This window comes from Prionailurus bengalensis, chromosome B4, assembly GCF_016509475.1.
Source record: "Prionailurus bengalensis isolate Pbe53 chromosome B4, Fcat_Pben_1.1_paternal_pri, whole genome shotgun sequence".
Taxonomy (NCBI): domain Eukaryota; kingdom Metazoa; phylum Chordata; class Mammalia; order Carnivora; family Felidae; genus Prionailurus; species Prionailurus bengalensis.
Genome location: NC_057358.1, coordinates 44249533 through 44261371, shown reverse-complemented (window position 1 = coordinate 44261371; position 11839 = coordinate 44249533). Strand labels below are relative to the sequence as shown.

The following is an 11839-nucleotide window of genomic DNA, read 5'->3' as shown; positions in this document are numbered from 1 at the left end:
CCCTGGTTATGACTTCCCCCCAGTGAGGAAGCTAATTGCCAAATAAATGAGTTTTCTCAAACATCCCTTCCCTCTACACAGACTATTTTATTTTATTTTATTTTTTTAATTTTTTTTTCAACGTTTATTTATTTTTGGGACAGAGAGAGACAGAGCATGAACGGGCGAGGGGCAGAGAGAGAGGGAGACACAGAATCGGAAACAGGCTCCAGGCTCTGAGCCATCAGCCCAGAGCCCGACTCGGGGCTCGAACTCCCGGACCGCGAGATCGTGACCTGGCTGAAGTCGGACACTTAACCGACTGGGCCACCCAGGGGCCCCTACACAGACTATTTTAAAAGGAATCACATATCATTGGTCGTTAACCTCAATCGACAGATATTTATTGACGAATAAAAGTGACTTCCAGCGTGACTTAGCGGTAACCTAACAAGCTGGGTGGCCAAAGAACAAACGAGAGCACAATTCTCAGAATCATAGTAGCCAGGTGAAAATTAGATGTCAATATCAAGAGCGACAAATCCATGTGCATAATACTTTACAAATCTTGTCATTTGTATCTAGCTTATTTGAGCCTCGCAACAATCCTCGGAGGTGTTATTATCCCCGATTTTACAGATGAGGAAACTCCTTTAAAGATTTTCAGTGATTGATCTAAGGTCACTGGCAAGTAATTTTTCCTCAATACACTTTACTTTCTCAGTTGTCCAGTAACAATACATCATATCCCCAATTGTCCAGTAGTATTTCAGGCGGACAGCTTAGCACGACACGGCAGGATGCCACCCGGGCTGAGTTCAGTTAGTTACTCCCAAGAACTGGAGAGGGGTGCAGATCGGCTCAAATAGGAGACGACATTTTCTACCATGGCCACGAGGTGGCAGTGAAGGCCACTCCTAGAGACTAGTGTGGGTCACTATAGATAACCTGGTTTTAAGGGGTCAGCCAGAAAGAGAAAAGAAGCGAAACAATGCCATTCTTTTAGAGAAAAGACTGCGTGTGTCTGTGCAGGCGTGCACCCGCGCGCGCGTGTGCGTGCATGTGTTTGCAAGGCAGAAAAACTGAGAAATTAATAGAAAGTGTTACTGCACTCCATGAAGTTTCTCATACTGCTAGAGAGTAGGACCAGGGTGAAGGAAAGACCTTGATATTCGGCACTTGGGTACCGTATGTACTCTGTTCCCTTAGCCCGTGACTGCAATCCTACCCCTGGATCCTGAACGTCCACTTAGGTATTACGATTACCTGGGTCCACTTAGGTATTAGGTATTATGATGCCAAGAGTGTCACTGGCATTCAGTAGAAAAGTGAATGTTCTCTCAAGAGGGAGAATTCACGGCTTCAGTGCATTCGTGTCTATGGCTGTGCCTACACTCTTGTCTTTCTCCTCAAATGTGCCACAATCTACTCTTGCGTTACAGCTGGCAGAAAGAAAAACCACCTGCAGTATCCCATAGGCAAAGGAACTCAATTAGCTATAGGCATTCAAGGTACTTTTGATGCTTTCTTGGTTCAGGAGTAGTCAGCATTGCTAGAGGTTAGTTGCAAATTCGGGCCACTGGATAAAGAATTAGAGTTCCCAGTTAGAGCATTCCGTGTTAGAAAACACACGTGGCTGGAAACGAAGAGTGGGAAGCCATCCTTCCCACTGAATAATGTATAGTCGTCATCCTAAATCTTCCAAAAGTTAGGGGAAAAAATGTCCCATTTGTCTGTCTGTGGCTACGCTGGGGATCCCCCACCCCATTTATAAAATCAGAATTCCCATCAGTTGGAAGAGGGTCCTGCTCGAGGAGACTCGTCCACTGGAGACAGCTGCTTTTCTTCTGGCACTGGGGGTAGGTCAGGTGTTTTCGGCCAACACCTTGCAACGGTGAAGCGACTCATGTGAAGAGCTTCTTCATACCCTGGGAGGGTGTCCAAAGAGGGAGGCAGTTGGCCCAGGGGGCTGTGGGAGTGAGCCACAGCCAGGATTCTTCGAGCTGCAGGGCCAAATACCGACTGCAAGGCTGGGGAGAAAAGAAGGAATAGAGCTAAAGAAAGTGCGGCATCCTCAGAAATCAGGGACTTACAACACACTTAATTTCCCTTCGTTTTTAGCAAGTGTCCAAACTCATTGTCACTCTCGGCCACAGATGTTATGAAAATCCCGCGAGGGCTGTTTGGAAACCAACTTCACTCTGCTAGGAGAGCCTGTCTTCTCTGGGGTCCTCGGCTCATCTAAATTGTGTTCCCATATCTCACAGCCCCGTCCTTTCCCTTTATAGACTTTACACCAACGCACCGATAATGCAGACTCCTTAGAAATATTTATTTCTGTCTTATTTCTCTGTTCTCTAAAATGAACACAAGAAAAGCAGGAAAGGTGAACAGCAAACATATTTTTTTTTTCAAAATAAATATCACAATGTTGGGCCACCGGCTCTTACATAAATATAATATAAAGAAGAGAACCGAAGGAGACAAAGGAAAGTGTTTTATGATCCTCAAGGGAATGGTAAGCTACTCCTTAAGTATATGCATAGACACGCTACAGAACAAAGGGTTGAAAGCACGCGTGGCTAATTTCTCCAGAGAGATAAAATAATATATATTGGCAATAGAAGATACAAGTTCTCACAAAATCCAAGACATTTTTGAAAAAAGGGATGCACTCATGGTTTAAAATTGCTTTATCAAAATAAGTTTATAGACTGGGTAACTCTTCCTATGAAACATTCCCAATGTTTTCTCCAACGTTCTACTTCTTCACTCTATCATGAGTCCGACTACTACTGGAGAAGACAGCATCAGCATGAGCCCAGGTCACCACACCATCAGGCTCCCTGAAATTAGAATGACCCTGAATCCTAGAATCTTCAGTACTCTTCAGGGGTGCCTGAGTGGCTCAGCCGGCTAAGCATCTGACTTTGGCTCAGGTCAGGGTCTCATGGCTCAAGTTATGATCTCGCAGTTTGTGAGTTGGAGCCCTACGTCAGGCTCTGTGCTGACAGTGCGGAGCCTGTTCCGTGCTCTCTCTCTCTCTTTTTCTCTCTCTCTCTGCCCCTCCCTGGCTCATGCTCTCTCTGCCTCTCGAAAATAAATAAGTATATATATATATATATTTTTTTTTTTTAATTTCAAACAGTTTCTAAAAAATACGATTCAGTCCTTGTTTCTATATCCGTTGCTCTGTCCTGATGGTTCTTTTCATCCCCGTCCAGTGTTATAATGTCACAGTACTCACAAGTGATAGTGCTCTGGAGAGTGCTGTCATGATCAAAAGCGAGGACTGTCACTTCATAGGGAGGCCGGCCCTCCTCTTCCCCGTTTTGCTGGCGACTCAGACAGCAGCGGAAGCACACAGAAGTCAGGCCACACAGAAGCAGCAGCCCGCCAATGACCACCAGCAACCTGCAAGATGACCACGGGGCAGTGACCGCCCTGGGGTCTGGTGTGTTTCCCAGCCCTGGGAAATAATCGGCCTTCAGTGTCTGCACTCTGACTTTGTTTGAATATTTTATGGAATGGCCATAATACTTCTTTATACACATGTACTTATTCGTCAGCAAGACTGTATCGGTTCGTTAAAACAATAAGAGATTTAATGCAGTGTGGAGGGTCTGTTTCTACCGTAGAAAGTATCCTCCTTCCTGTAGAAATTTCTGGAGCTAACGCTGAGAAAATACACCATAACCTTTCGATGTTGGCCGAGGAGAAGGTATTGAAATAGGAAATCCTGGCATATTGTCACATAGTTAACAATGAGGTAAAGAAACTTGACTCCGTGGGATGCAAGGTTAAGTACACTGGGTGTCTCATACGTTTTTTTTTTTTCTGCATCAGTATATTTAAAAACTAAAAAATAAATAGATTAAAAAAAAAGCAAATGCCCTTGATAAAAAGAAAGTTCCTTTGAGATGTCTTTCTGGGTATTAGAGTTGAAACTTACCATATATACCAGAGATGTACCCAATCTGTGGTCAGGCAACTATGGAGAAAGAATAAAGGTGTTTAGAGTTTTTTTTTTCTGTAATAAAAATATAGTCAATGCCTATTGTAGTTCCAGAATCAGAAATATGAGTTACAATGTGATAATGCTACCTTGTTATAATAAAAGCATCACAACATATATATGTGTGTGTGTGTATATGTGTGTGTGTGTGTGTGTGTGTATGTATACTTTTTTTTAAGTTTGTGTTTTAATTCCAGTTAGTTAACATACAAGTTATAGTGACTTCAGTATAACCAGCGGAACATATTACAAAATGGGACGCCTTAAGAATTTTATACTACAGATGGCATGGTGTAAATACTTTTGTAAAGCACTATAAGACCGACTAGAGTAGTGATTATGAAAACAGCGTTTATAGAAAGGGTAGTCGTGACCACTATAAACTGTTACGAGGACAATTATCAGGGAAGAGCCTGGAATGTGAGTTTACAAAGTTTGCAAATGGATATGAAAGTTGACGTTTGGATACATTAGCGATCAGTAAAATTTAAACAGAAAGAAAATTTTAGTTATAAGACGAAAACAATGCAGTGAAGTTTGTAATTTACGTGCTGTCAATTGTCGCAAGGGCCACCAGAAAAACTCTCACCATAAAAGAAAAAACCCTGAACTTTCACATCCATGATCAAAACTGATATGCACACCCACTGAAGCCAAACGGGAAGGGACAAAACTGTCAAGCCCAACTTCGCTGTGTCGGAAGTTAATTAAATTAACTGAAGTAATAATGGCAATTATAAATTTTCTCTCTAGGGATGAAAAATATATGGATTGCGGGGGAGAAGGAATTGTGGGGTAAGCTCAGGAGTGTACAAAGGGGAGAGAGAAGAACTATTTATCTTTGAAGAGGAACAAATTTTTTTTTGAAGATAAACAAATTTAATTATACTTTCTGATACACTGAACTATTGAAACCCATTGAAATTCACTTCTACCTCCTCTTTTCGGTTGTACATTTGTAACAGATAGTTTGCTTTTTCAATAAATAGTGTCTCCTGTAGGTTTTCTCACATTCCCCATTTATTTAAAGCCTCTTCTTGCTCTACAATGTTACAATTCTCACTGTGTTAAAAATGATTCTTCCATGTAGCATATACACACACACACACACACACACACACACACACACCTACAGTGGAGTATTACTCGGCAATCAAAAAGAATGAAATCTTGCCATTCACAACTACGTGGATGGAATTAGAGGGTATAATGCTAAGCGAAAGTAGTCAGAGAAAGACAGATATCATATAATTTCACTCTTATGAGGACGTCAAGAGACAAAACAGATGAACATAAGGGAAGGGAAGCAAAAATCATATAAAAACAGGGAGGGAGGCAAAACATAAGAGATTCTTAAATATGGAGAACAAACAGAGGGTTACTGGAGGGGGTGTGGGAGGGGGAATGGGGTCAATGGGTAAAGGGCATTAAGGAATCTACTCCTGAAATCGTCATTGCACTCTGTGCTAACTAACTTGGGTGCAAATTTTAAAAAATAAATTAAATAAAAATGGAAAAAAATAATAATAAAGAACATAACAGCTAAAAACAAAAACGGACTCTTCCTATACTGGTAGGTGTCTAAAACCTCAGACAGTGTGACAAGCAGTCAAGGCCACCACCATTTCCCCTGGGTTTAACAGACTTAGCTATTGAGAAACCCTTCCCATGGCTAAATATATGTTTTCCTTCACGCTGAGCAACTGTTTTGTTCCAACTGGCCCTGCTTCTTTTTTTTTTTTTTTTTTTAAGTAATTTACCTCCAAGTGAAATGAATCTCTTCCCCTTATGTGTCCTCTGTGTCTATGTAAGACCTAATCGTGATAGGTTTAGATTAAGGGATAATGACCTCAAAGTCATAGCTAAATGACATGTGCATTAAATAGTGATATGCCCAGGACGCCTGGTGGCTCAGTCGGTTGAGCGTCCGACTTCGGCTCAGGTCATGATCTCATGGTTCACGAGTTCGGGCCCCGCATCGGGCTCTGTGCTGACAGCTCAGAGCCTGGAGCCTGCTTCTGATTCTGTGTCTCCCTCTCTCTCTGCCCCCCTGCCCCACACACGCTCTGTCTCTCTCTGCCTCTCAAAAATAAAGAAAACTAATAAAAAAAAATTTAGAAAAAAAAAAATAGTGATATGCCCTAAAATACGGAAAATGCTTTTCATACCTCAGGTGGTGATGCTACTTTGGAATTACCCAAACTTATCTGCCCAGGATGAGATTTTTGAACCCAGTCTGTCTTGATGAGTCACAAAGAAGCATGGGCGAGAAAACCTTTTGCAAATCTCTGTGACTATATAAACGGAGGTTAATTCCGATGTTTTAAGGGGGAGATTGGCCGTGGGGGGAAAAAATGCTGTCAGTGATTTTATTTTAAGTACTTAGGATGACACCCTGGTGCGTGTCTTTATTTTTGGATAACTCTGTCTGTGATTAGTGGGCTGATGGCCGTGTAAGTAAAGATAAAGGGAAGTCACAGATATCCGATGACCCTTTGACCCTGTTTTGGGTACTAATGTTTTTGTCTGTTTCTCCTGCTTCCCAGTCGGGTCTCAGATACTTACTGTTCAGGACTCACACAGTTCTCCTCACATCTTGCCCGAGGAAGCTGTAGGAAGGGAAATAGTCTCAGACAGGGAAATGTCTCATTGCTCTGCTCAGCAGCCTATCGACTGTTCCTCATGACTCTGCGTTGTTAGACTGCATGGTGACAGCCGGGAAAATATGAGGACGAGGTCAGAGGGTCAGGCAGGTTGAGGATTGTTGGTTTTCATTGCTCCCATGCCCGCTGATTATTAGATTTGAAATGGGAGGACCTGGAGGAACAAATATCTTGGCTTTGCGGGGGGGGGGGGGGAGGTTATGGTTTTGTTTTGCTTTTTGGAGGTGGGTGAGCATTACACCTTAGGCAGCATTTAAATCAATTTGTTTGTCCTAGAAATTTCCTGATCTGTCCCTCAGGATGTTGTTATTGTCTTCCTAATTCTCTCCCAGTTACAAATTGCATTCTAGACCACTCCTCTATTTTATTCCCTTAGTGCATCAATAACACACTATATGAAAAAAGAGAAAGGGACAAAGGAAGGGAACAATTTGATTTATTCAGTGGCTACGATACGCCAGTCAGCTAAGCATGTCTTAACATTTCATTGCAATAATCATGTAGGTGGGTATACTTAACCTTATTTTGAAAGATTAAGTGACGGAGGCAAAGGAATTTAAGTTAACATGACCAACTGTGTGCTCCCACTGAGGTAGCCAGAATTCCGATCAGCCTTTATCCTATACACGCGTTGAATGAATTAATAGAACAAGGGATAAATCTGCTCTAACGACTCCTCGGTATTGCTAGCAAGTCCCTTCTGCTAATAATAATGAAAGCTTCTACTCCTTTTTTACCTTGTATTTCAGTTGACTTTCTCCCCAAATAGAGAAACTTGCATTCAGAGACTGTATCTCTCTTCCTGTAACTTGAATGACTTAATATTTCCAGGAAATCAACAACAAAAACCGCAAAGGCCCTCAACAAGGAACAGAGAGTTGTGCTCATTGCGAGTTTATGGAAGCGAGAGGGGACACACACTGTCACAATACATCAGGCAAAAAGGGTTTGTAAAAGGATTAACCAGGTGTCTTCTGCAGACAACATTTGAGAATCTCTCTCTCTCTCTCTCTTTTTTTTTTATTTTAAAATGGTTGGTCACTAAGGGTGACAAAGTGTATTTTCTTAGCCCAGCCCTGGTTCTGTGTTTCTTTTTCCTGACTAAAGGTAAGAAAAGTTTAACGTGCCAAACAGATAAAATACTTCGTTTGGGTATTATTGCAAGAAGGAGAAGGAGGAGAAGGAGAAGAAGAAAGAAGGGGAAAGAAGAAGAGGAAAGAAAAAGAAGAGAAAAAAAGAAGAGGAAAGAAGGAAAGGGAAAAGCAAGGAAATGAAGAGGAAGCAAAAGGAAAATACAAGAAGAAAGAAATGGATTTGCAGGCATTATTTTAACGAGGACATAGAAATCAAAACGGACGGTCCATCCCTTCCTAACTATGCAAACTTCCCCTTGACAGTTGTCCAGGATCATCAGTCTAATGACCCTTTTCTCAGCTAATGAGTTACTTAGGGCCTTCTGATTTTTAGTGGCGAGAAATAAAAAGTCCAAAGTATTTCGAAAGAGTTTTCCTCGGTTAACTGATTTCTGATCCGGAGGCACCTAAGCTGTTAGAACTGTACCAGTGCTGATGTGGAAACTCCATGCAGGGAAACTGTGTCATTCTTTTGAGAATACATTTGGGATTTTGAGGGACGGGTGATACGATGCTAAAAGAAATATCGATAAGTGGCCCTTCCGAATGACCATAGCTACTCTGCATGTATCTCCGGTGACCCTAATTTCTGCCACTACTCCCCCCCCACCCCCATTTCACTGATGTCATTACCCACTCATGGACCGCGAAACACTATAACACTAAGGAAACATTCCAGTCATTTTTTTCTCCACGACCCCTTTGGTCCAATATGTGTCTTTCCTCTCATCCATTTCCCCCAAAGGTCTTCTGAGAGTCGATTTATCTGAGAAACAAACAAACAAACCAACAAACCAACAAAGGTTTGCTTTTGTGTTTTCACACTCACCTGGATGAAATACACCAGGGCAGAGGCTGTCACGGCCTGGGCTTGCATCACCATGGGGGCTGAACCGCTTCTCCAGGATCACGGACTGGGTGTCTGTTGCCTCCTTTCCATGCTCTGTGCTAGGTCTGACTTCCGGACCTAGAGGACTTAAGGAGACAAACTTTTCTCAGCAGTAAATCAGTTTTCTTCTTCTCGCGCGCGCGCTCTTTCTCACTCTCTTTTGTTCTGTCCTCTTATTCCCTTGGGCTTTTATTTTCTGTGGTCTTTCTCTCCCCTTTCATCCTGGCTTCTTTCTCTATTTCTACTCTGTTTTTATGTTATCCACATTCGCTTCCCCCTGCCTTCCTTCCTTCCCTATTAGTAATCCTTTCTGTAGGTCTTTAACTTTCTCCCACTGTCCCCAAAAGGAAGACATTCAGGGAGGACACATCAGTCCTCAGAATTACGTATTTCTCTAGGCAGTGGTGAGAAACTTAACTTTAGGAGGCTCAAAGGCAGATTGCTGGTGATCAAACAAGTTCTCGTCTCCATCAGAAAAAGAGTAATATTCTTGGTCCTTCACCCGCACTTTTCAGGGCGACTGTTGAATAATTGCCAACCTCCATTCACTCCCCTTCTCCATGTGATTAACCTTCCTCTCCTGCTCTCTGAAATCCTCCCCTTTCCTATGTTGATAATCAACTCTCCTGGTTCTGGGTCATTTATTCTTAACCATTGCAGTAGGACTGAGAGGTTGACAAATGGACTGGAAAACTCTCCCATCTTTGAGGAAAGCAGGTTTGGAGATTAGAATGTTTGGGTGGTGACCACGAAATTCCCCTCTACCCTGACTTCAGTTCTCATTGAAACAGATAAGTCAGACAGACACATACAAAAAATGTTCTAGCTGGGTTCCAAGATCTATAGGTCTTTAGGTTTCTGTCTCTGTCTCTCTCTCTTAAATAAAATCTGAAGTCAGAATAAAAATAAGCACACATCAGGGCGTCTGGGTGGCTCAGTCGGTTAAGCATCTGACTTTAGCTCAGGTCATGATCTCGCAGTTTGTGAGTTCAAGCCCCGCGTCGGGCTCTGTGCTGCCAGCTCGGAGCCTGGAGCCTGTTTCAGATTCTGTGTCTCCTTCTCTCTCTCTGCCCCTCCACTGCTCACGCTCTATGTCTCTCTCTCTCTCTCAAAAATAAATAAACATTAAAAATTTAAAAATGAGCAAACATGGCAAGGGAATATTTGTAAAGAAACATATCTATAGGAACAAATGAATGCTGTATCAGTGATTTATACTTAAGTCAGAAATCATTTACTTCATAAAGTATTTCAAAAAAAAACTTCCATGTGCAAAGTATTTCATAAGAAAATTAGACATTAGTTTACACACATATATCTGTCTCGTAAGAATTGAATAAAACCACCTTTTAGATCGTATCTAATTTTACTGAGTGATTGTTGAGGGCAACTGTGGGGTGGGATTGATTCGAAGAGTCCCCACACAGCATTAAATGAGCATGGAGAATATAACTTTTTTTTCTCTTTCTCTCTTAGCTAAGGAAATCAAATAGTGACAGAAAAGCCTGGTGATTAGATAGCCTTAAGTTCCAAAACTAAATGATCATTGCGTTATTTTTTTAAAAGTAAGGAGGATGGAGCTAAGATGAAGAGTATTTTTCAAATCTTAGCAGAAAACTTGGCAAGGTGGAAGGTATTTCGTAGGACCGGGAGACCAGAAAATCCCTGGCTCTCTACTGAATTATTATGTCGTTTCTCCAAGCCTTAATTTTCCCTTGTACAAAACAGGAGAGGAATGCTCACTTGATTTGCCCTAGATGTTGTTTCATAGAGAAAATACCACCAAAGACATGAAGGATTTTTATTAGAATATTTCTATTTCTATTTAGAGTGCCCTGCACATGATAACATCACTAATCTTTCCCTTCTCTCTCTCTTGTCAGGGATACAATAGAGTATCATGGCTAAGAACCTAGCTAGGTTATCTGGGATTAAATACCTGCTTTCTCACTCAATAGCTGTGTAATCTTGGGCAAGTTATTATGTCCCTGTTGGGTCAGCTTCATTCTATCTAAAGTGGGGTAATAATAATAATGTTACTTCATAGACTTATAGAGATTCAATAAGGTAATGTGTGTGAAATGCACATAATTGTCCTGATGTAACCGGTATTTTAGAAGTGTTAACTAGGATTCTCTTGATTTCCATTCAGTTTTACCGGTGACCTTCACCTTCAGTATGCTGAATGACTGATGTCCTGTCAGTATATTATTACCATGGCCATGTTTTAGCTTTCCTGGTATTCCAATTTTGCATATTTCCCCTTGCTGTTCTGGCCATCTCTTCCCCAATCATGCCAGCCAAACCTGAGTGAACAGGTTTGCCCATTACCATGATCTTTGCCCCCACTGAACTTTCCTGCATGTGATTGCCATCACCTTTTTGCCCTCCAGCTTTCTAACAGGTTTGAACAAAACACGATTCTTTTAATGACCTCCTTGTTAATATTCTTTCTTAGAATAACTACTGCATTTTTTTTTCCCTCACTGGATTATTCTTCAGAGAAGTAGAACTTCTTGTTTATCCTAACGAGAGTGATTATGCCTTGTGGCAATTTTAACGCCCAGTTCTGTCCCTGTCAAAACCTCTACATCCTGAATGTTGAGAGAGGAGAGAGGATCCATGTAGGAAGACTAAACAGGGTACAGACTGGAAGGGAAGGTGGCTGAGATGGAGGGGAACGACCTCATTTCAATCCTACACAATCTTGTAGTTCTATTAAGTTTGTGAATCATTAGCTTTTGACCAGGTTGTTAAAGACTTGGAGTGGAACCAATGGAGGGTACATGTACATGGAGGTCTTTCACTTATGCCTCAGGAAATTGTTATACAAAACTTGTAACAAGTGGAGCTAAAAAATTACTTGTTTCTGGCCCCTTTGATTATTCTCCTTTTGACCTTGCCTATGTCAGATGACCAACCATGAATTCCCTTCCTTTCTGTGCCTCAGTGAAATAGAGTCCAGGACTATCTTTACTGTGAGTCACCAAGCATGAGTTATAAAGTGTTGAGCAGTGAGTTGGGCCACACCCGTAGCTTCAAAAATAGATAATAAAGCAGAAGACATCAGTTTCATCTTGCTACGACTCTACCAGGAAGTGCTCTATCTTATGAATCAAGATTGCAATGTAAGCATTGAGTGACAACCTCAGAGGCATTG

General features: G+C 41.7%; 1 protein-coding gene across 1 annotated transcript; it reads right to left on the bottom strand.

Annotated features, from left to right (window-relative positions):
- Positions 1–354: 354 nt before the first annotated feature.
- On the bottom strand, positions 355–9245 carry TMEM52B (transmembrane protein 52B). The gene is made up of 6 exons (XM_043561813.1): positions 9098–9245; positions 8620–8765; positions 6560–6603; positions 3932–3970; positions 3227–3393; positions 355–2009 (listed from the first exon to the last, which is right to left on the bottom strand). The coding sequence occupies exons 2-6, from the start codon at positions 8671–8673 to the stop codon at positions 1768–1770; spliced, it is 546 nt and encodes a 181-aa protein (XP_043417748.1). The 5' UTR covers positions 8674–8765; positions 9098–9245; the 3' UTR covers positions 355–1767.
- Positions 9246–11839: the final 2594 nt, after the last annotated feature.